Raw genomic sequence first — 27,843 nt, 5'->3', positions numbered from 1 at the left:
TGTCTCTCAGTATATGTTTAATATGGATTTTATTAAGTATAATAGAATTTAAAGATGAATAAATTATAAAATGATTACATGGCAAAATGTAATTTTTTTTTAACAATGAATGTAATAAAGGAAATCACCAGGGTGTAGGCGATCACACCACAGTAAACTAGTCTTATCACAAAGCATCAGCTTCTTTAATTCTATTCTGTATTATTCTATTCTGCACAGGTGACCTTGGCATCAGTATGGATCTTTTAATACAGATACATATTAAATGTCATGTAAGCTTTTCACAAATCAAGAGTTCCATCAAAAAGCATTCTAAAATTTTAAAAATTTAATTTGGAATTTAAATGGTTACTTGACAGTTGATTTATTCCTTCAGTTCTTAAGACAAAACAAAAGACAGTTCATACTTCCTCCCTCAGGGTATGTCTAGACTACATCCCTCTGTTGCCACAGGTATGTAAATTAGACATACCGACATTGCAAATGAAGTGGGGATTTAAATTTCCTACGCTTCATTTGAATAAAAATGGCCACCGTGTTTTGCTAAGGCAGAAGTTTGTCTGCAAAAAGCGGATGTCAAGACAAGGATCGGGCAACAAAGAAAGCCTTTGTTGCTTGATTCCTTATGCCTTGTAAAATGAGGTTTACAGGATCGGCCAACAAAGGATTTCTTTGTCGCCCAATCCCCATCTTGACAGCCGCTTTTTGCCGACAAACTGCTGACTCGGCAAAACACAGTGGCCATTTTTATTCAAATGAAGCGTAGGAGATTTAAATCCCCGCTTCATTTGCAATGTCGGTATGTCTAGACATACCCTTACATATTTATATATTATCAAACACACAATTCCTTTGCCTAAGCCCTCCCCACCCTAAACAAACCAACCTACAATTAAAGAGCTTCAATAAGATTGCAAAGTCAAGCACTCAGATGTTAGGCAATTCCAGAACTAAGGTTGTCTGTACAGTAACCTGGCATGGGAAATTTCAGGCTAAACAGTTAAAGTTTGGCAAAGTTATAAGCAACTGAAAACAGGGTCTATATGGGAAGCATCAGACCTTCCTATAAGGAAGTGAGACTGTACCAGTGGGTATTCTCTCAAGATGGGGAGAATAAAGGCTATTTTATGATGGTTTAGCCAGTGTAAAGTGACAACAGTGCACTTATTTATGATCCCCTACACTTCTATTTTACACTGACTCAGGTGTGCAAAGAAAAGATTAGGGAGGATTATATGGATGGATATTACATTGACATCATATAAATATAGAATCTTTGGATGCATTAGTGTTATCTGTTTTGAAGTTGTGGTTTATAGAAGAAAATGCTCTCTGCTATTTTCTCCGAGTTTCTGTTGTTCTCTTCTGTTAAAAAGGTCACATTGGAACAGGTTGATGCAGTTCACTTTTTACAAAGAGAACATTAATCACACAAGAGTCTTAAAATTTGTTTCCAATTAAAGAAAAGCCTCAGGGTTTATTTGCTCACTGAAGATAAGCTTTTGAGCAAACTAATAATTTTCTTCTCTTCTGAGAATATCTTCCCTTGTTTGACGGCTTCCCATTCCTGCAAAGGTGCTTCTGTTCAGAACAGCTCCTGTCTCACCAGGGCAAGACATAGTGAGTCAGAGCCTTAGCTGATATAAACCAGCATAGAGTGATTTATGTTAGTTGAAGCAAAACACATTGGTTGTGTACTGAAATATGGCTATGACATCACTTCATATTTTCTCTGGATTAAACTATTTAGGGGCTAGTGAGAGACCCTACCTGCAAAACACACTAGTTCTTTTAGGGTAAAGTTGTCATGTGGTATGGAGGGCTTATTCGAGGCCCTAATACCACAGTGCTTAGCTGCTACACATAGATTGTATGGGGGCTTTACTTTCTGAATAGCTAGAGGCTTATTGGGGTGCATTAGTAGGAACATTGCCAGCAGATCTAGGGAAGAGAGGCCACATCTGGAGTATTGTGTCCAACTCTGGGCCTCCATTACAGAAAGGATGTGAATGCATTGGAGAAAGTCCAACGGAGGGAAATAAAAATGATGAGAAAGTTGGAGCACATGACTTATAAGGAGAGGCTGAGGAATTTGATCTTATTTAGTCTACAGAAAAGAGGAGTGAGAGGGATTTGATAGCAGCCTTCAACTACCTGAAGGAGGTTCCAAAGAGGATGGAGAGAGTCTGTTCTCAGTAGTGACGGATGGCAGAACAAGGAGCAATGGTCTCAAGTTACAATGTGGGAGGTCCAGGTTGGATATTAGGAAAAACTATTTCACTAAGAGGGTGGTGAAGTACTGGAATGGGTTACCTAGGGAGGTGGTGGAATCTCCATCCCCAGAGGTTATTAATTCCTGGCTTGACAAAGCCCTGGCTGGGATGATTTAGTTGGGATTGGTTCTGCTTTTAGCAGAGGGTTGGACTAGATATCTCCTGAGGTCTCTTCCAATCCTATGATTCTGTGTGCCTATACCTGTCCTTAAATGTTATCCTAAAAGTTTCAAATTCTCGTGCCTTATGTCAATGGAGTGGGGAATCACCTTTTCATTGGGTACGCAGCTTGGCTAGGTATATGTGAACTAGTTTGAATCTAGATAGCATGGCTAAAAGTAGCAGCAAAGATGTGGTGACATAAACCCTATCCCATCCCAGAAATGCCAGTACACCAAGGGTTCTAGGCAGGCTTGCACAGCCTGTGCTACCATGTTTTCACAGCTATTTTAGCCATGCTAGCTAAATTAAAGGTAGTGTGTGTGTGCTTCTCCAGGCTATAATCAGACCATCTTCTACAGCATAGACATACTCCATGTCTGCACTTGTGCGCCTCATGTCAGCAGGGTCAAATACCACTGTAGAAAGTGTATTTAGCTTCTGGGAAGTGAGAGGTCCACCTGATTTAGCTCTTTAACAATCCTGCTGGCTGCTGCAGTAGTGGCATTGAGATGGTGTGTAAAACAGGGTTCTGAGCGAGTCTTCTGCTGTCGATTGACAAACTACAGGAAAAAAACCTAAAGAACAGGTGTTACTTGCCTAAACATATTAACTTTGCTATTTTAGTTACAATTCACTGAATTCTTGGATTCATGGGTAATGAAATATTGTTATCCTAACTGTTTGACTAAAGAACAACAGAATTATACTTAATATGTCCTTATTCAGGGGCTCGGTGTGGGGATAGTGACTCAAATCCAAGTCAATATCAGAGGGGAATGGATGTTTTTACTGGATGATAAGGAGAGTGTTGAAGAGTTCTAAAGGATTTTCTTCCTTCGGTGTTAAAGATGGAGCTGTTTGGACTCAGTTACAAGACTTTGTTTCTTTTCAGTGATCACTACAGCTGAAGTTACTGCTCAGCTGTTCAAAGGGACAGTCTTAGACCTGGTGTGGAATTAGAGCTGTGATAAAAGACAACACAGAGAAGGAAGCTGTAGTGAATTTCCCAGCTGTCTAGTGAGATCATTACAGTGAAGTAATAGCTAAGGGCTAGGAGATAGAAATAAAAAGTGGTATTGTGCCTAAAGACAGCATAGTGAGAGATGCATCAGTAGCACCAAAGGTGCCCTTGGATTACTAGTAGCTGGGTTAGTTGTGGTGCTGTAGAACTAGACAGGACTGAAGACATAGTAGTGTAGCAGTGGCAGGGATAACAGAAAGATCAGCAAGTCTCAGTGAAGGTATCACACCTCTTTAGGGGAACCTCTAGACTTGGGATCTTTGCTGACCTTGGACAACAAACCATGAGTAGGGTGTAGAATAGGGAAAAAGGGAGTGGTGTATTGAAGGGATATTTTTCTATTGGATTTTCATGCTGAAAGGTGGGAAACCAAGGCAAAGGATGCTGCCCAAGATACTGAGGGATGGATGTTTGTGTACTCTGAATTCTCATTGCCATACTTTCCCAAATTAATGGTATATTTTCTCTCTAATATTTTTTTATTTATACAGACTCAGTGCCTGTGAGTGAGGAAGAATGATGATTAGAGGTGCCCACGAGAGGTATTTAGTTTCCCCAGATCTCTGGATGTGAGTTTGAGCTGGTTCATTGTTACAATTTTAAGAGGAACCGCTAGATACTGAACTCAGCTCTTGTTGCTGCTGACACCACCTGACAGAAGTGTTACAGCTGGGAAATACTTGCTTTCATTCAGTGGGTACTTAGGTCCTGTGGTGACAGCAGAAACCACCTATTAAAAATAAAATCAAATTCATCATATACATGCAGTGTCTATAAGAAAGGAAGCAATGGTCTATTGGTCAGATCCTGGGGATCAAATATGGCTGTCATGAGCTTTAGAATTCGAAATGATCTGACGTGTTTGTGAGCAAGTCTCCTAAACTCTGGGCCTCATTTTCATGCCTCAGTAAAATGGGGATAAGTCATTTAACCTAACTCGTAGAAATAAAAATCAAGTGGTTAATATTGGTGCAGTGCTTTGAAAATATGTCAATGTACTACTTATTGTCAGATATGGTGCCTGTTGGCAGTAAGAATAAAATTAAAGGATATGTGCAATATCAGGAAGTAGGAATAAAATCGCTCCTTTAGACTTGTCAGTGAAATTGGACACAATTCTAAAAATGCCAGTTTGTCCTGATCCTTTCAGACAGTTTCTTTGATAAGCTCAGCTAGTGTCTGTAAAGCCTGCAGTGGAAAAATAAAAAGAGAGATTTGAGCTGACATAATAGTGGTCACCGCATTAGTGATTGCTGATATAAAACTGTTAATAATCACTTTATTCTGCAGCTTTTCATGTACATTTAGTTCAGAACACTATGCCTGCAAGGCATTTTGGCAATACTTCACAAGCATATGTGTGCGTATATACATACCCCAACACAGCACCTTTTCCTCACCACTGTACACTGCTTTGAGAATTAGGCCTTCAAGGCATATCTGGATTTGACTAGTTTGCAATGGCTGGTGAGTACTTATGCTTTATGGTTGCTGTCTCATTCTTCAGAATTTAAGCATTAATGCAGTTCTCAATATCAGACAATATTTTTTCTTAGTGTGTCAAGCATAACGTGGTAATGTTCTTGTGCAGTAGACAAAGCACCAACCAGTAAAGAGAGGGAGAAATATATGCCGCTACTCCAGTAGATTGGGTCCTGTCTCAAACTACTGCAGTTGGCATTGAGAAGTATGATCATATTGCAGTTCTTGTGTGTGGGGGTAGTGCAACAAATGTGTAGCAAAGTGAAATAAGTTTCCCTTCTTGAGAAATACACACGGAAGTAATGAAGTATATAAAAAAACTTGAGGGGCTTGCTACAGTTGATTTTATTTTCTTTATCCCAAAATTGTATTAGCAGACATTGTACTTTACAACATATTACTTGACACTGTGAAAACATGGCACAGAGTCTCTCTCTGCTTTTCTATGTCATCGTTTTATCTATTACAGCAAGGTACCCAGAGAGTGATTTATAATGCACAATTCATAACTAACGTGTGGATCTAACAGCCACTAAGCATTGGTGATCACAAATGTAACAGGCTTTAAAAAAAGGATTGGAGATTTCTATGGTTATAATGATCATATGTGTATTAGATTCCAAAAGATATAGATGGGATATTGACTCTTGTCAGGGCATTAGCCAACCAGTAAATGACAGGAGCAAGGAACAGACTTCCCCTGTGGGTTGACAGTTCTGTAATTTTCCACCATAGGCCTTTTGCATTTTCCTTTGAATCACCTGAAACTGATCACTATTAGAGACAGACAGAAGGCTGGGGCAAGGGTTCAGGGCCAGTACGTACCCTATGTGACCTTGGGCAAGTCGCTTAGGGTACATCTACACTACAACCTTCTTTCGGAATAAGAGAAGATATCTTCTCAGGAGGTGATGCTCCCCCAGACCTCCATTCCCCTCTCACACACCTGCCAAGTCCCCAGCCAGCTCCTTCACTCCCCCTCATGGCAAGACCCTCTGCACTCAGCAGGACCATGGGCCCCAGGACAAAGTGGGGGAGGATGCAGGAGCTTCACACCCCTAGAAGAAGCGGGGCTGAGGGCAGTCAGCTTGCTTTGTGTGCCGTAGCTGGGGCTGCTGTGCAGCTCCTCCCCATCGGGCAGCATCCTGTCCACGGCCCTGATCTTTGGGCAGACCCTGCGGTCCAGCCTCCATCTGGCTGCAGGAAGGGCTGGTTCCCCCCTCTGCAGCATGGGTAAGAAGGGAGGCCATGTCCTGGCTGTGGCGATCCTGGCTCGGCCCCTTGTTCAGCCACTGCTGCCGGATGATACCTTCCGGAAAAGCTTATTTAGAAATAGAGCGTCCACACTACAAGGAAGCTTCAAAATTAGTCCAAGTCAGACTCCCCTAATGTGGACACGCTATCTTGACTTAGAACCCCATGAGGCATTGGGGAGGAATAACTTTAGAATGGCTCTGGTGAGGAGCTATTTTAACATAGCAGCAGTGGAGCCTCTACACACACCCTCTTCCGAAAAAGCTTTTTCAGAAAAGGGCTTTTTCCTCATAGAATGAAGTTTACTGCCATTGGAAAAAGCTATCCATTATTATGACTGTCTGTCAAAGTAATGCAATTGCAGTGTGGATGCTAGTATTGTTTTTCTGGAATAACGACCATTATTCCGGAAAAATGGTGCATTGTAGATGCACCCTTAGTCTCTCTGCAACTCAGCTCCCTTCTTTGAATGGGCATAATATCCACCTGACAAAAGTGTTGTGAGGATAAATATGTTACAGATTGTGACATGCTTTGGCATGACAATGATGGGAGGGAACCACATAATTCCACATAATTGGACAGGATTCTAACTTATCTTCAAGCAGAGACTTGCATACTCGCTCACACATTGGTTGATAGCCATTCAGTAAATTGCTTTGTACTTTAATGTATCCTTGTTGCCTGCCTTTCTCCTCGTCATCCCTCATCAATTTTGCATTGTTCATTCCACTATTCAAAATAATCAGAACTGGTTATGGTGCATAACTTAGAGAATTTTAATTGTGATTATGGGGAAAACATCAGTGGGTATTATAACGTTAGGCAGTAGTGTACAGAGGGAAGGAAAAGAGGAACAAGTGTGTCAAACTTGCTATGTATCTGTACATCCACCAGAATGTATTGTAAATTTAAAAGCTTAGATGAGTCAGACTCAGTATCGAAAAAGCAATAACCATCTTAACAGAGGAAAAAGAAAATCAATTTTCTGCAGCGGTTAGGAAGAAAAGTGTGATTTATATTCACCTACAATTATGTGTATATGGATCTGTGGTGGATACATGAATGGGAATTTTATGCATAGACGTCGAGAGGATAACTTAGAATCTGTTATCAGTTGGTCTAATAAATAGTCAACATTTTTAAAATGAGACTTGTGTTAATGACAATCTATAAAATAAAGGATACTTTTACTTTGGTAGAAATGAAGGGAAAAGGGTCTTCAAGACCAATATTAGTCTGCACGCAAACAACAAATTCACATGAATAATAAAATTTGATCAAGTAAGTCATTTTAGTGATATACAACAGCACCAGTTATACTCACCTGGTCCATCTGGTCTGGAGAAGCAAAAGAATAGGAAGCCCTGATATAAGGAGAAGGAGCTGAGCTATCAAAGCTAAATGATTTTCCAGGAACCAAAGCCACCTAAGAAAGATGTTTCCAATTTTAATATTCTGAATGCAATGAAGTTTGAGAGCATGACATGTAAAATACGATCATTACACTATCCTGTATCATAAAATGTTGGTACTTACACCAAATTTATGTCATTGTACACATATTTAATAGCCAGAAAAGACCCACGACTAGTATCAAACTCAGGAATTCTTTGCTTCATTTTCTAATAAGTAAAATCTAAGCGCCATATTCAGCCTCCAATGAATGAATATAGCTCCCATAAGAACCTTCAGGCCAAACTTAGTGGGGAGATAAACAATGGTATAAATTACATGTCAGGTGTGAGTCAGTCAGAAAATGGATGTAAGTGGTTAATTTCAAGTTGTGCTAAACTTTGACTTGTACTAATTTGGTATTTAGCAGGTGTTCAAACTGGATAACTTACACCTCTAGGATGAAGAAAGCATTCTAGAGGATGGGAGGGTGGGATGGAGGGCAGCAGGAAGTAGCAGGCAGAGCAAATACAGCTAGGTGAGAGATTAAATAGATCAGCCATGAAATTTAGTTTTGTCCATAATAGTCCTAAAATCATTTACTTAAATTAAGGTTTTATCTTTTTAAGCCAGAAGTTGAAGCTGGCCCCTACAGAATTTGAAATTAGAATATCTCTCATTTGTACTAGCTTCTGACATGATCATTTACAACAGTATAGTGCATCATATACAACACTGCTCAATTTGGTCTGGTGTTTTATAGAGGTAACATTGGTGGTCTGTTAGGGATCAGGAAGTGAGGATTGTAGGGGACAGCATAAAATGGATAGCTATTTGACAATATAGTAGTAGAGCAGAATGGATGTTGGCCTTAAAAATGACTTAGGTTTCATCCTTGTGATTGTAAAGTGATCCACATTTTTCATGAGTAGGTCTTTGAACAGTTTTGCAATTGAAGAAAATTAAGACAACTGCTTGATTACAAGAACTGATGGGCTCCTGTACAAAACTATAAGACAGTCAGATAACTAGGACTAGTTGCAATAGCAGAACTATGCCATTGACTATTCATTTTTTGGTCTTCAGAGCACTTTTTCACATATTACAGTTGTTTTGGCTAGCTTTCTCTCTTTGCAGAATTTCTGCAACACATTTCAAGTTACCCACTGTTTATAAAAGAAAAAAGCATTTATTAGTGCAGTCTATTTTCAATAGTCAATAGACTCAAATGATTATCAGTTTCTTGTAATGTGATATGTATAGTCTATACATACATCTGAAATGAAATCTTAGCTTCTCTCAACACTGAATAGCAACACTGCCATTGACTTCAGTGGAGACTAGAATTAATCTCTGGTGTTCAGATCACTATGAAAATTATGCAAGTGAAGTACATGGAAACAGAGTGGATCTAGGAGCTGCATGGCTTTTACTACTGTCATGGTGGTAAATTTAACATACTGTACATCACATGTATGTGGAATTTTTAATGTAACAATTGTAATAGGGCTAAAAATTAAAACTCCAGTTCTGCCCGGAGAACAGGGCTTTCAGCCCCAGTTGTGTGTGCAGAGCTTCACTTAAATCAATGGGAATTACATGGGTACGGGTAGTTCTTGCTGCAGGACTGGGACCTAGCATGCTTTTCCATGCATACTTTAGTTTGAAGTGTGACTATTTTGGGGGCCTGTCTCTGTTCTCACATCATGTAGTGCCATTTTATTCTATTAGAAACAACTTGCCAAAGGAAAGTAAAAAGTTGATATGAACACTAGATCCAACCCAGCTCCCATCATGTCATCTACTAAACAGTTCCTATCTCTCCAGCTACTATAATTTCATTCCTTAATGACCTGTTAAGAAAATCACTAGTCACAACAAATTCAGTATCAAGTACTCAGAATAACAGAAAAGTTTCTATTCTAAATAAAGTGTGCAGTATTTTAAAGTCCTTTCCTATCATTCAGTTTTTCCTACCCGTCTCTTCAAAGCATTTTCCATCACCATCTTGTATGTATCAGAAATTCCCTTAATTTTAATCCACAAAAATATTCCAGCAGTAGGGACGTGCCACTCTGCCAAGCCTGAAGATAAAATATGGACATTGAATAAATATGTATCTTTCATCTGCAATGAAAACACCAAACTGGAAATATAGCCATTCATATCAATAGGGACAGGTTTTCATCTATCGTATTACATGGACTTTACTCCATCAGCTTTTTGGGGGCGCTGATTTGCATGAGGACCTCAGCTTCCTTGACTCTTTATGCAGGTATCTAAGCAGTTACCTGTTCCATGCCTTTCCTTGGGGTCAAAGCTATATTTTTCTAATTAGTAAATGCTCTAGATACCACAATTTACCTTAACTAAAGTAAGATTTATTGACAACTTTACAGTAATAGAAAACCATATAATAAAGCAAAGGTTAGTTAAACACATGCACATGACAGATGAATATGATAGTGTCAGCAGATTGGCACTAACTGGTAAGTTACTTATCAAAGCTATCTGGACTTACCGCACAGTACAGGTTGAACCTCTGTAAACTGATATTCTCTTATCTGGCAGCAGCTGTGGTCCAGGAGGACTATAGGTGTTCCAGGACCAGAGAGTCCCAGTGGAGCACTGGTGCCTACAAGCCCTGCAGGCTGACAGGGCTGCAGCAGGGCCAGGAGCCTGACTCTCTACCTGGAGCCCAGAGCACCCCAGCAAGTCTGCTTGGCGGGGGCCTGGAGCCCAAAGTGCCCAGTGAGGCTGCCTGGTGTAGTAGGCAAGGGGGGATGGGCTCCAGCAGGGCACCGAGGCCAGTAGCAGAGGGCAGATATGACCTCACTTAGTCCAGCAAAATCCCTCATCTGGGACTGGTCAGATACCGAGGATGGTGGACCAGAGAGGTCCGACCTATAGCAGTTTGCATAGTCTCTCACACTGTAAATGCTGTCTCTGGAATTACATGCCCTTCCAGAAGAAATAGTCCTCACAGAGAGTTTGTTAATAGTATGTATACCCTCCCCCACCCACACACTTTGACAGTAAGTCTCCCCAGCTTCTTTTGATGACATTTGCCTTTTCACAGGTAAAGTTGATTTAATGGTAGGCTGTAAACTCATTAACAAGGCTGTAAACTCATTAACAAATGAAACAGACCTTGCTAAGTCAGCTAGTCCAATCTCCTGCTCTGAGGGAGGAGTACATATAGTCTGTGTCTAGACTGCATCCCTTTTACGGAAAAGGGATGCAAATTAGACACATCGCAATTGCAAATGAAGCGGGGATTTAAAATGGTGAAACTTGGCGTGTTCAGAACCACAAGCTCTAAGTCTTTGAGTTTCTGCCCTACCATCTCTCAATCTGTGCTGTTCCATGGTTATCTGCATATACATTAACATAACTAAATAGGTGCACATCAGTATGTGTTGCATTCACTGACCTTTTAACCATTTGTCTGCTGCTGCAAGCATTGCATCTCTCTGGCTCCTGTAGAACTCTGTTACCCTGAAAGCAAATAAGTTATTTTGAAGAACAGTGAGAACATGAGTTAGGCATACAGTTATTGAACACTGTCTTGTATATAACTCAGCAACAGTTTTAATGGAAATCAGTGCTAAGTGCTACTCTGGATCACTCTCCCTGGGTATGTCTACACTACCCTCCTAGTTCGAACTAGGAGGGTAATGTAGGCATACCGCACTTGCAAATGAAGCCCGGGATTTGAATTTCCCGGGCTTCATTTGCATAAGTGGGGCTCCGCCATTTTTAAAACCCCGCTCGTTCGAACCCTGTGCAGCGCGGCTACGCGGGGCACGAACTAGGTAGTTCAAACTAGGCTACCGTTACTCCTCATTCCACGAGTACCCCGCTAGTTCGAACTAGGAGGGTAGTGTAGACATACTCTCAATTAGTATGGTTTTCTCCATGGTGTTTCATTTTTTTATGGAAAGTAAATAAATAACCTAACAATTATATCTAAGGATGGAGGACTTGTAAAGAGTAAACCCTCTCCACCATCATGAGTTTGAAAGTTTGATGTGGATATTATTTGTTATCCATTATACTTAAGAAAGACCATAAACACAAGGAGCAAATTGTAAAAACCAGTGGAAAAACGCTGGTGAACAATGGAGCAATGATTGAGTAGTGGATTTTCTAAAATGGAAAAGATATCTATGGCAGATATATTATAAGCCCTATAGTGACAAAACCTTGGGAGAACCTTGGGAGCCTTCTGTGTCCAACCTAGGGCCTTATTCAATGTGCGCTGAAGACAGCGTGGTTTGTTCCATTGACTTCAGTGGGCTGTGGAGCAGACCTCTAGAACAGATGATTATCTTTAGCTAGACAAACTTTTTTTTAAAGTCTAATGAAAAGTTCAATATGTTAGTAAACAATACAAAGGATTAGTGGACGGTTGCCTTCAACAAATATAGCTCAGAATTTCCTTTTTGTGGATTCATGACTTGATTGCAAAGTGAAATTGAATGTTGTTTTGGCGGGGTTAATATAGACTTTAATAACATTGTGTAGTATTTATGTGACATTTTTTAATCCATGGATCTCAGGCGACTTTGCAAGAGTAGGAATATTATTACCATTTTTAGATGAGAAAACTGAATTACAGAATAGTTAAATGATTTCCCCCCCGAAGCAGCAGGGATGGGAATAGAGCCCCAGGTATTAAATAAAAAGAAAGAATAACTAGAGTTATTATATTACCTGTCTGTGTGCTCCAGAAAACCCTTTTGTCCCCACTTCAGAAAAAGTTGTAATACTAGTATCTGTGTGTGTGAGAGAGGGAAAAACATCAAAGTTAATGTCATAACCTAAATACTATCGGAGCCAGTCCTGCAAAACCCACTGCCTCTAATCAGAGCTGCAATTTGCATAGCATTGCTGATTGCTTTTCCAGAAGAGACTTTTCCGTCATTTGACCCCATCTAGATGGGGCCAAATGGCGGAAAAGCCTCCTTTTTTGGAGGAGCCCTTTTCCTTGTAAAACAAGGTATACAGGGCTCCCTGAAAGAGTGCATTTGCTCTTCCGCAAAAAAAAAAAAAAAAAAAAAAAAATGTAGAAGAGCAAATGCATTCCCTGGACACAGCGGAGTTTTTCCGGGATACCAAAGGTATCCCGGAAAAACCCTGCAGTCTAGGCATACCCACTGAGAATCTGTGTAAGGATTTCAAAAGTATACTGGGCTTATAACCATTCACTATTAAAAATGGCCCTCTTTTCCACTACTGATACCTGAATGAAAGGACAGTGTCAAGTTCTGCCCTCAGAGACATCCACTATACAGAAGTATTGGAGAGCAGAATTTGGCCCATGATATATAACACCAGTCACGTGGTAAGAGGTTCCTGTGTCTAAAGCAGAGGACCGAAGGTAAGGTGATCTGAATTCTAATCTCACCTGTACCACAAGTCTTATGTGACCTTGGCCAAGTTACTAAAGCTTTTCTGCTCCTTAATTTGCAATCTTTAGAAAAAAGCTAGTAGCAGTAATGTTGTGGAGATTTTGTAAAAAGAGCCTCTATGGGAAAGTGCTTTTTATGCCACTCATTTTTTTTGTATGGCACTCATAATTTTGTATGTCTGTATATAGCTGGGCAGTATAATTCCCAACTTCAAGCACACCACACTGCCCACAATATGGATGAGTGCATCCCTGAGACATGTGAGGGATAGACTAATTGGCATCTATAGGGGTTCTTTTCTGCTATTTGTTCTGCTGTGCTATATACAGAGCAGGGATCAAGCACTTACCTTTTAAAAAAACATTCCAGTCATGTAGTTGTATAACTATGCAATGGTACTTGCCTGTGCAAAAGTGTTGGGGTGCATCGTTGTAATCTGCGTATGTAGACTAACTCTATCGATAAATGGTTTGGGGCCTGTTAAAAAGCCTAATCTCAACCTATGGGGAGGAAATAGCATTAATAAAAAGATGTACAGTCCACTAACATTTCTTACATGGATTTAGTATTCTTAGTATCTGACTCAGCTATCACTAAATTTGTGGTCTATGAATCCTGAACAAATCCAATAGTGCAGTTCTGTTATACCTGGAGTAAAGTAGTTATGCCTTGGTTTGAGAGATTTTTAAACAGCACAAAGTAAAATGCTATGCAAAAGACATTAGACCTACATAGAGATCAAATCTAGGACTCTGTTGACAAGCTGAAGAACAATGACTAGAGGGAGCACATGTGCAGGTTAATCAATAAAAAGCAGCTGACTGAGAACAAAGGATTCCCACAACAAACTTATTTGCAGAGTTAAAACAGTGACAGGGTACTCCTTGCTGGCCATTCAAAGCTTAGCCATGAAAGGACAGCTCCTAATATATACCAAGGAATTGGGAGAGGGAAAAAGTGCCAAAAGCAGCTTTGAGGTTTAGGACACAAAAGGTGTGTCTAGACTACAGGGTTTTGTGGGCAAAAGTGAACTTTTGTCGACAAAACTATACCTGTGTCTACACTGCCGCTGAGTTGTGTCAACATAACATCGACAGAACTCAGCAGTTTTCTCGACAGCCTATAAACCTCATTCTATGAGGAATAACGCCTTTTGTCGACAGAGTTCTGTTGACAGAAGGCGTTATTGAATCTACACTATCCTTTGCATCTACACTCTCATGTCGACAAAGCAGTTTGCTTTGTCAACAGAACTGGTTGTAGTCTAGATGCTCTTTGTCGACAGAAGCTTTGTCGGCAGTATGGGTGTGTCTAGACTACAGAGTTTGTCGACAAAAGTGGACTTTTGTCGACAAAACTATACCTGCGTCTACACTACCGCTGAGTTCTGTCGACATAACGTCGACAGAACTCAGCAGTTTTGTTGACGCTGGTAAACCTCATTTTATGAGGCATAACGCCTTTTGTCGACAGAGTTCTGTCGACAGAAAGTGTTATTGCATCTAGGGTTGTGTCTAGACTACAGGGTTTTGTCAACAAAGCAGCTTGCTTTGTCGACAGAACTGAATGTAGTCTAGACGCTCTTTGTCGACAGAAGCTTTGTCGACAGTATCTGTCGACAAAACTTCTGTCAACAAAAGCCTGTAGTCTAGACGTACTATCTGTCAACAAAACTTCTGTCGACAAAAGCCTGTAGTCTAGATGTACCCATGGAGAAGATACTCAATCTATGGAATGCTTCATAGGGTTTGGCACTGCAAAGAAATAAGAAAGGAGGGGGAATGCATGGTGATGGTTTGGGGGAAACATACTTATTCTTTGTGGATAAGGGCACTCTAATGAGCTGCTGATCTTCAGCTGAATTTTATGGCATATCCAATGTTTGCTTTACAGTATGTGACATTATGGTTTCAAAATATTTTTGTAGCAATAAAAATAAGACTAGAGGATCTTTTTAATCAGAGCTGTATAGAGCAGTGGTCCCCAACACGGTGCTTGCGGGCACATTTGTGTGTGTCCGCCAAGTGCTTGGGGCTGGCCTGGCTCTGGGCACATGGCACATGCATGGCGCACGGTGAGTGCCGGCCCTGGGAGCGCCGCGGATTGGCCACCCGCGCTCTGGGTGCGCGACGCTTGCGGGGGGGAGGGGAGCGCCGGCCCCGGGCGCGCGGCACTTGGGGGGAAGCTCCGGCCCCTGGCACGCGATGCTTGGAGGGGGCACTGGCCCTGGGCGCGCGGCCCTTGGAGGGGGCCCCGTCCCCGGGCACGCGGCTATGGGGGGGCCCTGCCCCCGGGCGCGCAAATGTCCCTGCCCTCTGGTGCCCGGCGGGTGAATGGCCATGCCCCCTGGCACCCGGCAACCTCCAGTGGTTGGGGACCACTGGTATAGAGGGAATGGGAATGTGTTCGTATAATGGAGCCATATTAGACAGCATTTTGAAATTGGACTTACCCAGGAGAGATAATTTTAGAAAAAGTGTCGCATCTGATCACTCGACCATCAACATCCATTGACAGAAATGTTGGTGCCTTTGGCTTTAATATAAAAAAAGTAGCTTATTGTGGCCCTTATTTTATCATTAGGTAACAATTTGTGATAACAAAATATAACTCACTTTTCTCAACAAGAAAACAAAATACTCAAGACTATGCTGTGACTTGCTTTGTGGCAACGAGGACAGCAAGCAATCTCTTTTTCCTTGTGCAGGGGCCAGTACAAAGTGATTAGGAAAAGCAGCCACTGTATTAAGTTAGTGGAAACAGTGGCATCAAGTCTCCGCAAAGGGCTAGAGAGAAACAAGATAAGAGCAGGACCTGGGCTGAATCTGTGTTAACCATTCTCCTCCACACTACTTTACCCAACTGTTGTGGCTGAGTCCAGCATGTGTGTGTGGAGGTGGGGTGTGGGGGGGAGAAGTAGTGCATTTTGTATCTTGTTAAACTGTAGGGAGTGCTGCTCTGGAGTGACTGCTATGAACTGAACCTTACCCATAGACTCGGGATAGTGCCATGAGAGAGCATGGTATCCATTTGTATGTGCACAGACACATATTTACCCCAGTATTGTGCAGGTGCAAACACTCATGTACAAACTTATGCAGTTCTCACACCTACATGTATGCAAGTTTGTGTTTTGTACCCACATAAGTACAAATGGATTTCAAGGATGCACATTCTAATATTAGCAAGCACTTGTTAGATTACTTCTAAGGTGCACTCATGCTTTTGTCCCCACTTTCCTGTCATGCTAAAGAAAGTGTAAGGTGAATCATATTTTGGACCTCTTACCTTTGACTGTCCACATTAAATAAATATCTTTATCTATGGAACAACTGATTTGCAATTCTTTCTGTGTAGGAAAACATTCTACTAGTCCAGTTCAAACTCCCAAACATATGTAAAATGCAAGATGTTTGATTGGTGGATACCAGTAATCTCCTAAACATTTTTTTTAAACTTGGATAGCTTAAACTGCATTTAAGTTTGTTGAACCAAAAGCATGTGACAGAAATACAAATAAATACAAGTGTTCATTTACCTTTTCAAACTGAAGAAAATAATATGGATCATCTTCTATTATAAGGAAATCATAACATCTTGCAAGCTGAAGAGAGATCAAATTTTAAAAAAAAGAACAGGCTTGAAAACTGTCAATTATTTGCTGCAATTATTATGTAGTGATATTTTAGTATACAGAAGACATATGTGATTAGTGACAATAGGGTAAATGACCAAGTAGCTAGCTAGGGCTATCATTAGTTATGCCATCAGATGTAGGTCATGAAAATGATCACATAGGATGACAAAGAAGAGAAACAGACCCATTTGCAGCTCAGGTCTTCTATAATTTTAGTTGGCCCAAAACCAACATGTTATCATGGGGAAATATTCTAAATTCTGTGTTATAAATTGGTTAAAAGCAAACAAAATATTCTGTCTTTGAAAGCTCTAATGATATCAGATTCCTACTGAATACCTGGTATATCTTCTTTTTGCGGTCAGTGGTCATTGAGGTTCCAGCTGGATTGTTACCATTTGGAACAGTGTAGAGGAACTTGGGGAGATTGTTCTTCAGTTTTTTTGCATCTTCTGGTCTCCACCTGGAAAGAATTTCTTTCAGAGCTTCTGGAATAATACCATGCTTGTCAGTAGAGACTTTGATAATGTTACAGCCCAATGGTTTCAGCTGTTAATAGAAAAAACAAACAAACCTGGACTTGATACACAATCTAGCCCAGTCAGCAGTTCAGAAATAGTAAAAGAGACCACTGAACTTCTGTGCTTGCTTTCCCAAAATAACAAATTCTGTACCTTAAATTTGATCTGAAATGGGAAATTGTAGACCTGGATTGACTTCAGACAATCCCAAAAACTTTTTCACATCATAGTCCAGATTTTTGTATGTAGTCCCAATGAATGGTCCTACATTTAGCTATATATTTATTTGACTGCCCCAAAGAAAGATGATATACAGATATCTCATGCAACAAGCTAATGGAATGAATGTCACGTCTCTATCTCATAGTTGCATAAGTCTGAAAAATTCCAAAAGTGAGGTTCCTACTATAATTTATTTGTATTACTTGTATGTATGTACATGCATACATATACACGTACATATAGATAATATGAAAATAAACATGTAATGCAAGTAAGTTACAGTAAGAACATGAGTTTTGCATTTGGCTAGGAGTTTGTTTTTGTTTTTGTTGTGGAATATGCATGGGATCTTTTACCTGGGTAAATTGTTGGTTCTGCTGGGCTTTCATATAAATGTATATTTGATGAAGGAGCATTAAATGTGTAGCTGTTTCCAGGGCTCCCTAGAGGGATCATTGAACTCCTCAAAACACTCCTTTAGTCAAGACTTATCACAGTGTTTTGTTATGCTTCCTCCAGGTACTAGGATCCCTAGCTATCATTCAATGAAGATTGCCTTGCAGTATGATGACATTGTTCATCTCCCTGCAGCCTGACACATTCCTGCATTTCATGGGAAGCTTTTCAAGGCTCATATAGTTAATAAAGAATAGTGATAGAAATGTAGCCGTGTTAGTCTGGGGTAGTTGAAGCAAAATGCAGGACAATGTAGCACTTTAAAGACTAACAAGATGGTTTATTAGATGATGAGCTTTCGTGGGCCAGACCCACTTCCTCAGATCAAATAGTGGAAGAAAGTAGTCACAACCATATATACCAAAGGATACAATTAAAAAAAAAAAGTGAACAAATATGAAAAGGACAAATCACATTGCAGAACAGAAGGGGGATGCGGGGGGGTGGGAAGGGGGAGGAAGGAAGGCTTCCACTATTTGATCTGAGGAAGTGGGTCTGGCCCACGAAAGCTCATCATCTAATAAACATAGTTAATAAAGGAATATCAGAGACTGCAAAATAATTTTTCAAAGGCCAAGCCTCACTGGTGTATGCAGTATGCTGTTGCACATGCCCATATGTATGTGTGCACACTTGGTAGATGGAAACACCTGTGCCCACAATTTCAGTCAGGGTAGATAAAATGATTATTTGGAGATAAAATCAGACTTTTTAGATTGGAAATTTTTAATGTTGCTGTTTTAAATTGTTTTTCTCTTTTAAAATAGGTTTAAAATGAAATCTGAATTTCATACAAAATATGTTGAGGCTCGAACTTGTTATAATTTAGCTGTAAATGTGAAACCTGTTTTGAGAAAATAAGCTTATTCATGAAGAATGTAAAGGCTGTTTTGGTTAATAAACATACATGTTATATCCTGGTTTTGTATGTTTTTAAAGACATTCAAGTTACTGCCAGTGCAGCTGGGAGCCCGTACCCTACCACAGGGCTCCTGGCTGCAATGAGAGCATCCTGGTCACAGTGCCGGCCCCGCTGATGCAGGGCTCTCTGCCATGGGGCTTTCTGTTCTTGAAACATCCGTGGTCCTGCTGGATGTTTCGGGACCAGAGTGTTCTGGTTTAGGAAGGTACAACCTGTACTGACATAAACAGATCTCTCTTTGCTACAGTGTATAGATTTCCATATATCTACCCACATGTGGGGCATACTTAAATCAGTGAGAGAAAGTACATACTGCCAACTTTCCCTCTTCATCATGTCTTCAGGAGAAACTTTGCACTGCTTTGGAAATATAAACCAATACTTACTGCTGAGACAGTCCCAGAGTAGCAGGGGTCTTCCACAAGGACATTATCTCCACGATTGATAAGCATATCGAAAACCTGCCCAATAAGAATAATTTATTTTACAACAGTGTGACCTTTTCTCCTGAATATTATACACGTTGCATTATTTGTATTGATTACATCCGTGGACCTCAATCTTTTGAGACTATTGTTCTCCTTTCAGGAGTCTGATCTGTCTTGCATACTGAAAAGTTTCACCTCACTTAAAAAATACTTGTTGACAAAATCAGACATCAAAATACAGAAGTGTCACAGCACACTATTACTGAAAAATTGCTTCCTTTCCCATGTTTACCTTATAATTATAAAATCAATTGGAATATAAATATTGTACTTACATGTCAATGTATAGAATATAGTGAAGTATAAACAAGTAACTGTATGAAATTTAATTTGTACTGACCTTGGTAATGCTTTTTATGTACCCTGATGTAAAATGAGGCAAATATCTAAATGAGTGCATGTTCCCCCTGGAAGACATCTGAAAACCACTGTCTTCCATTTTATTTTAGAATAAAATGATTAGGAAAAAAAAAAAGAAACCAAAGCCTGCTTATTTTACTGATACATAAAGTCTTCACTCTCACAAGTTATTCTATGATTTTAAGAAGGCCTCAGCTGTAAATAAAGCAAGTACAAATGCACTCAGAGAATGAAATGGATACTTTGAAGCCAATGGGAATTTTGCCATTGACTTTGGTGGCGCCAAGATTTCATCTTTGTTGCATAATTTCCTCTTGTATAAAAGATGTATAACAAAATTAGCACTTTTTTCAATGCAAAATCAGTTGCTAAAGTGAAAACATGTTTAAAGCTTTTGTGCTATTGAACAAAATAATCTAACATTAACTACTACTTCATACAAAGCAGTTGTGTGTTTAGTAATAGTTCAGTGTGAGGTGAAAGTTTTATTACTTGAAATGGAGTGAAGGGAATCAAGCAAGGGCAATATTCCTTGTGAAATACATGTAATAGATATAATTAATAAACTATAGAGTTTAGGTGGCATGGCCATGCCTGTATTGATTCTGTTTTCAGTCTTACTTTAGCCAAGCCATCCTGGCTGCCAGTGGTGACACACATCTCCATTTGGCCCTGATCAGGACTGTTCTTTGCAGTGGGAGGATTGTGAAGACTCATCTGTAAATCCTTTAGCCAGGACAAAAACTCTGGAATTCTGAAATACAAGTTTTATTCCTCATTTCTTCATCTGTATCAATAGCACTTGATAAACTTCAGAGCCGATTATTCAGTTGTACCCCTTTGCAGCCCCAATGCAGCATGATTTCTGAACAACCTGGGTGTAGCTGTTGTTAATTATAAAGGTTTATGGATCAAATCCTGAAGCACTTGCTTTAGAGTGATCCTGCTCATCCTCACCGTCATGATTAACTCTTCCTCTTATTAGTAGTTCCATCATTGACTTAAATGAGACAGTGCATCAGTTAGAGATTGCAAGATCTGTTCTCAGTTCTCACTCAGGCAAAAACTCATGACTTTAAATGACCCTTTTACTTCATATGACAGTTTGCGGTTAGTTGGTGAACTAGCTAGGGTATCTCTGATACATATTCAGAGATGAAAACTAAAAAAGGTCATACTTAGAATGAAACATTTTCCTGTTGAAAAAGGGGAGATCGACATTTTCCACAGGAAAAGACAACTTTCTTCAGAATTATATCAGCAAAATTGAAATGAAGGATTTTGTATCAGTTCAGGTGGATGATAATTTCTGCATCTGTCTGTCATCTTGGTACCAGATGGGAGCTGTATTTTCAGGCCTCTTGTGACCCTATTCTCACTAATAACATAGGGTTCCTTGCCAGACTCCACCTTTAAAGATTCTGTCCAATATCACTCTGGCTGAATCCAAACAGAAAAAAAATCAGAATGTTTCATTCTGTGAAAAGATTCAATATTTTTACTTTTGGTCCCAATTTGCTATTGATGTACTGAAACACTGAAATATCAGAATTATCCATGGAACATTTTGATGGACATAGTTCTTACAAAAAAAAACCCAACCCAGGCTGATGTATACAGTGAAGCAATTCAGCTTTTGTTATTGAATAATGGATTATTGAAACTCAGTGTCTAAGTAAACAGGTACAAGTTGAACCTCTCTAATCTGACACTCTCTGGTCTGGCAACATCTGTGGTCCAGCATTATTTTAGTTAGCCAGATGTCCACTTATCATGGGTGTGGCCAAGTTTCCTATGGTCCCATAAAGTTTGTTTACATCCACCAGTCCTGGCTGTCAGTGCTCTGTGCTGTTATTTAGATCTAATTTTACCCCTAAATGTCTTCTAAGAGCCCAGTAAATGGTGGAAGTGTTGGTAACACTACTAGACAATATTGACCTGTCATAGTTCAGCAAGTACTCTGGTTTGGCACTGGTCAGATCCTGAGAGTGCTGGACTAGAAAAGTTCAACCTGTATTATATTAAAAAGATCAGCTCTTTTTATTCAGTTTGGATCCGATATTACATTGATTGAGAAATGTCATATCACTTTTGAAAACTACCCTTGTGTGTTTGAATACTGGAGGGCTGTTTTCATCAGTGCCTCCCCAATTTCAATAGTAGTTCCATCTTCAATAGTGAAACTTGCTGTTTTAAATGGGAAATAGTTGGGATTTGGCATGCCTCCGGAAATCATGATTATTGGGGGTTTCTTCTGTGCCAAAGAACCTGTGATGAACATAAAGCAGAAATCATCCACTGGAGATTGCATGGTATAGAGAATGCCCTATTACAAGGTGTTAGACTCAGGGGCGGATGAGGATTTTGAGAGGCTCAGGGCAGCACAATTTCGCGGGGTCCCCCCTTTGGAGAAAAAATAGAAAAAAGGTGTCCCCCGCTGTGCCCACTTCTCCAGTAGCCCCACTCTGATCATGTGAGTTGCCTCTCCTCATTCTCTCTTCTAAAACCTCCCTCTACACACCTGCCCTGCCTCTCTTCTCTGGTGCTGGTCCCTCCCCTGCAGGTGTCTGCCCTTCTGCTTCACCCCCAGAAGCCCATGGCACCTGCACCTTCCCTTACCCCTGCACTCTCCTGGTGCCTCCCTCTTCCCTCACTGCCCCTGCCCCCTTTGCCCTCTTTTTCCCTGATGCCCACCCCTCATCACCCTCTGCCCCCATTTCCCTCATGCCCCTGTGCCCTCACACATGCCCATCTCCACCTTCCTCATGCCCACCCCTCCTTTCAAGCCTTCTCCCAGCACCTCCCCCTCCCCTTTTAGCCTCCAATGCCCTTACCCTCTCCTCTCCCAGCATCGCCCTATCCCCCTTCCCACTGACACCTCCCATCCTGCCCTTTTCCTCATTGTCTCCACTTGGCCCCCTGGCATTTGTCTCTTCTCCATGCTATCCCTTGGTGCCTTCCCCTTTCTTCTCCTGACCTGTCCCCCTCCCCTCAGCACAAGCCCCTTCCTTTGCCATCCACCTTCTGCCTTCGAGTTTGCAGGGTGGCCGCGGCCCAGGCAACAGACCATGTGCCGAACCAAGCGGTGCAACGCTGGGCCGCACGGTATTAAAGTCCTGGGACGTGACGTCAAGCCACGCCCAGTCGTCTCCCCTAAGCTGTTGCGCGGCGTTTCAGCATGCCACGCATGCTCTCCCTCGGCCCTTCATGGCCCATACTGGCCGGTGCCAGGGAATTTAAAGTGCAGGGCTGCAGCGCCCTGTCACAATCCTCCTCCTCCTCCAGCAGCCGCCAGATGGCCCTTCGGTGGACGGCCCACCGGGAAATTCCTAGTATCCCGCCAGGCTAGTCCACCCCTAGCGCTGGGTCTATTAAAGCGCGGGGCCCGGGGCAGCCACCCTGCTCGCCCTGCCCTATATCCAACACTGGTTATAACACTGGTTATACTTAATAAAGTATGTTATAGTCATATGTGTAAGTAAACATGTTTGTTCTTGATTCATAGTGATTTACTTTGTTTTCTTGTAAGAACACTTCTCTAGCTGAACATTTATCTTCTGTAAGTTTTTGCTTGCTGCCAGTAAATGAAAATGTCATGTTTTTGTGAGGAGCTGTCAAAATGCCAACACTGTCATGCCTTTTGATTAAATTGTCAGTTGTGACTTGGAGATCTGTGAGACATTAACTGTAGAGTATTAAAGATGGGTTGAGTTGCTAAATTTGGAACAAAGTTTGAATGTCTCTAAAATCTGGAGGCATCTCATGTCTGGGATTTAATATATTCCCTCCTCTACTAATATCTACAGATGATATTACTCTTTTAAAGTTACAAAAGACAACTCTGTGTAACGGCTAAGTTGGGGAATGGGACATTTTCATTTAATAGCATCTGTCAGGAGCTATTGTAGTTGAAGTTACTGTCTGTCCAGGTACTTTAGCACAAACTTATTTTAAAAGTAGGCATCTCTGTGGATTACATGCTTCATTAAGCTCTTCAGGTTCCAAGAATGGAAAATGAAGGGACTAATAACCCATCACAATTTTGTTAAGAGAGTGTCACTTTAGTAACGAGACTTTCTATGTATATGCTGTAAAAAAAGTTTAACTTGTTTTACTACCTTTCAGTACTTTTTCCAGTAAAAAATAAATACCTTCCTATTAGTGCAGTTTATTTGGTGGCACCAGATCAACCAGATTCTGCTAAATTTAAAGAGCTCTTCACCCATGAAAAACAATTCCCGAAGTAACTGCAGGTTTCTCTTACTATTAACATATAGTTACAGAACTACAGAATGAATGAATGAATGAATGAATGAATGAATGCTTCAGTTTCTCTGCTTTGAGTCATATTAGTTTCCATTGGGTGGAATGAAAACTGATTTAAAGTTTGAGATGAAAATTTCACTGGCCTGATAACAGCACCACAACCAAGACTTCAAAAGTAGCATCCTAGCCACTACCCTTAAATCTTTTAGATATAACTCAGATGAATATTAGGTGTTAGCTTTGTTGGCCACAGAAAAGAAGTCAATAATACATGGAAGACATCAATCAGGAAGGGGGAAATATTTTACAGTATACTCACTTGACATTCTTAAAATATTTTCCTCTCTTGTTGCACTTACTACTGAGAGAAATCGGGAGTAGTCCATGCTGATGATACAAGCAGTAACCTAGTTCTCTGGATCTATCAGACAATTGGCATAGAAAAGGAAACAAAAGGAAAGCATTTTACTCTTCGGAAAGTGTCTGATTTATTTTCTAAATGCAATGAATAACAGTGTACTATTTGAGTGTGTTTAATGTTTGTGTGTATGTCTGGGAAAATGTGGAGGCGCTTTTGACATGTACCATTTAAGGCAGCTTGTACTTCATAAGGAGGATTAGAAGCGAATTTGTCTTTCTCCACCTTGTCTTACCAAAAACCGCAACCACCAATTTCTTGCTAGAGCAGGGGTGGGCAATAAGTTTTGACAGGGGACCACTCCAAGATTTTGGAAATTGCTCTCTTCCATGATATTAATGGAGGAGATATGGGGTCTGGGATGGAGGTTGGGTGAAGAAGGGAGCTTGGGGTAAGGGATTGGGGTGCAGGAGGGAGACTGGACTCTGGGAGGGAGTTTGGGTGAAGGAGGCAGTTCATAGAATCATAGAATAATAGGACTGGAAGGGACCTCGAGAGGTCATCGAGTCCAGCCCCCCGCCCTCAAGGCAGGACCAAGCTCCATCTACACCATCCCTGACAGATGTCTATCTAACCTGTTCTTAAATATCTCCAGAGAGGGAGATTCCACCACCTCCCGTGGCAATTTATTCCAATATTTGACCACCCTGACAGTTAGGAATTTTTTCCTAATGTCCAATCTAAACCTCCCCTGCTGCACTTTAAGCCCATTACTCCTTGTCCTGTCCTCAGAAACCAAGAGGAACAAATTTTCTCCTTCCTCCTTGTGACACCCTTTTAGATATTTGAAAACCGCTATCATGTCCCCCCTTAATCTTCTTTTTTCCAAACTAAACAAGCCCAGTTCGTGAAGCCTGGCTTCATAGGTCATGTTCTCTAAACCTTTAATCATTCTTGTCGCTCTTCTCTGTACCCTTTCCAATTTCTCCACATCTTTCTTGAAATGTGGCACCCAGAACTGGACACAGTACTCCAGCTGAGGCCTAACTAGTGCAGAGTAGAGCGGCAGAATGACTTCACGAGTTTTGCTTACAACACACCTGTTGATACAATCTAGAATCATATTTGCTTTTTTTGCAACAGCATCACACTGTTGACTCATATTCAACTTGTGGTCCACTATGACCCCTAGATCCCTTTCCGCCATGCTCCTTCCTAGACAGTCGCTTCCCGTCTTGTATGTATGGAACTGATTGTTCCTTCCTAAGTGGAGCACTTTGCATTTCTCTTTATTAAACTTCATCCTGTTTACCTCTGACCATTTCTCTAACTTGCTAAGGTCATTTTGAATTATGTCCCTATCCTCCAAAGAAGTTGCAACCCCACCGAGTTTGGTATCATCTGCAAACTTAATAAGCGTACTCTCTATCCCAATATCTACATCATTGATGAAGATATTGAACAGTACGGGTCCCAAAACAGACCCTTGCGGAACTCCACTTGTTATCCCTTTCCAGCAGGATTTAGCACCGTTAACAACAACTCTCTGACTACGGTTATCCAGCCAATTATGCACCCACCTTATCGTGGCCCTATCTAAGTTATATTTGCCTAGTTTATCAATAAGAATATCATGCGAACCTAGGAGGGTAGGAGGGGATAATAAGAAGAGGGTAGGAGGGGATTGTGATCTGGGGCAGGAGATTGGGGTGCCAGATCTGGGAAGGGATATGGGTGTAAGAGAGGGACAGAGGGTTTGGGTATGCTGAGTGGGAGGAAGAGGGCAGAGAGTTGGGACAGGAAAAGGCTGGGGTGCCTGAAGCAAGCTGTGACCAAGAGACTTACCTGCCAGCTGCCAAACTAGCCTGCCTGCCTTCAGAGCTAAGGCTTTCAGAGCTTAAAACATTTCTCAGCCAGCCAGCCTGCCTGGTCATGTGTTTCATTGAATAACTGAGCCGAGGAGAGGGGGCATGGTCAGAAACCAGCCAATGGGATTATGCTGCAGGCAGGCGGCTCCTGAAACTTCCCCCCTCCCCTCCAGTTTTAAAACAGAAGCTGCGTTTCTGCATGGCACGTGGGGCTACAGGGCAAGCAGGGGAGCCTGCCTGGGGCTCCTCGCTTCCTCCGCGGGCTGTATTTTGCCCAGGCCTGTGCTAGAGCTTTAAAAGGATCTCATTTTTGCTATATTCTGGATGGGAAAAAAAATTGGCACCAACTTCCAAGGCCTGATCCTTTTTCTGCTCCCCATCCTGGTTTTCCTATAGTCTAATATTTGTATTTTATTTTATGGAATGGTCACTTTGCACTGAAGAAGAACCTGCTAAAGAGCTGTTTTGAAAATATTCAAAATGACTGAGACAAGAAGATAATAAAAATGATTGGAAAATAGTTTGTGGCAGGATAGACAAACCAATATAGCAAGTTGGAAATAGGCTGAAGAAATAGATGGAGAAGTGAAAAAAGACTAAGGGGCACATCCTTGGTTGGTGAAAATTTCACCAGCTGAGGAGCTCTTGGTAGAAGTTGAAAAAAATTACAGTGAAGACTGTAGCCAGCACACAGTTAGCTTTTTTTAAAATTTAAATTATTACTAAGAAGAGTAAATGAGAAGCAATTTCTAGACAACATTACTAATAATAGGCTTTGTCTACAGTACCGGGTTTTTGCGCAAAAACTCATAGGCTACGTCTACATTGTCATGAATTTCCGAAAATGCTTTTAATGGAAAAGTTTTCCGTTAAAAGCATTTTCGGAAAAGCATGTCTAGATTGGCAGGATGCTTTTCCGCAAAAGCACTTTTTGCGGAAAAGCGTCCATGGCCAATCTAGACGCGGTTTTTCGCAAAAAAGCCCCGATCACCTTTTTCACGATCAGGGCTTTTTTGCGGAAAACAGTACTATGCTGTCTACACTGGCCCTTTTGCGCAAAAGTCTTTCGGAAAAAGACTTTTGCCCAAATGGGAGCAGCATAGTTTTTCCGGAAAAGCACTGAAGATTTTATATGAGATCGTCAGTGCTTTTCCGGAAATTCAAGCGGCCAGTGTAGACAGCTGGCAAGTTTTTCCACAAAAGCGGATGATTTTGCGGAAAAACTTGCCAGTCTAGACACAGCCATAGAGCGTCCACACCTCAAGCACATTTTTGCGCAAGAAAATCTTCAGTTAATTGACACAACAGAGGACTTTTTGCAGAGTAGGTATACCTCCTTCTACGAGGCATAAATCCTCTTTGTGCAAGAATTCTTGCACAAAAAGGTATGTGTGGATGCTCAACAGAGGTTTCTTGTGCCAAAAAAGCCTATCAGGAAAAGCATAGGTGCACTGATGGCTATTTTCTGAATGGCAATCAGAACTTTCTTGCGCAACAGTGTCCATGCAGTGTGGACGCTCTCTTGCGCAAAAGCACATCGCTAGTGCAATGTGCTTTTGAGGTGTGAATGTGCTTTTGTGCAAGAAGTTTTTGTGGAAGATCTCTTCCGCAAAAAGTTTCTTGCACAAAAACCCTGCAGTGTAAAAGCCATAGAGATTTTCCCCAAAGAGTCAGTTTTGTCATTTGGGGGATCACTAGAATTCAACTTAAACCTGTCCAACACATTATCAATAAACTACAACCT

At 41.0% G+C, this 27,843-nt stretch overlaps 1 protein-coding gene across 1 annotated transcript; it reads right to left on the bottom strand.

The window, feature by feature from the left end:
- Nucleotides 1–26,197, bottom strand: LOC102443615 (kynurenine/alpha-aminoadipate aminotransferase, mitochondrial-like). Its single transcript, XM_006111672.5, has 14 exons — nt 26,077–26,197; nt 24,193–24,294; nt 21,710–21,875; nt 20,229–20,361; nt 19,146–19,220; nt 16,978–17,187; nt 16,540–16,605; nt 15,454–15,536; nt 13,405–13,501; nt 12,304–12,365; nt 11,021–11,085; nt 9,565–9,671; nt 7,520–7,621; nt 1–4,644 (listed from the first exon to the last, which is right to left on the bottom strand). Exons 2-14 carry the CDS (start codon nt 24,257–24,259, stop codon nt 4,603–4,605), a joined length of 1,275 nt encoding a protein of 424 aa, XP_006111734.3. The 5' UTR covers nt 24,260–24,294; nt 26,077–26,197; the 3' UTR covers nt 1–4,602.
- Nucleotides 26,198–27,843: the final 1,646 nt, after the last annotated feature.

This window comes from Pelodiscus sinensis, chromosome 4 (assembly GCF_052426305.1).
Source record: "Pelodiscus sinensis isolate ZL-2025 chromosome 4, ASM5242630v1, whole genome shotgun sequence".
Lineage (NCBI taxonomy): Eukaryota > Metazoa > Chordata > Testudines > Trionychidae > Pelodiscus > Pelodiscus sinensis.
This window is presented reverse-complemented; position numbering and strand designations above follow the sequence as displayed.

Excerpts from the sequence above, each read along its gene's own strand:
- LOC102443615 (XM_006111672.5), bottom strand. The coding sequence starts at position 24,259 with ATGGACTACTCCCGATTTCTCTCAGTAGTAAGTGCAACAAGAGAGGAA. Across the intron at positions 19,221-20,228 it reads GCCAGGATGGCTTGGCTAAA|GTTTTCGATATGCTTATCAA; the intron begins GTAAGACTGAAA and ends CTTATTGGGCAG. Across the intron at positions 11,086-12,303 it reads TTTCTGGAGCACACAGACAG|GGTAACAGAGTTCTACAGGA; the intron begins GTAATATAATAA and ends ATTTGCTTTCAG.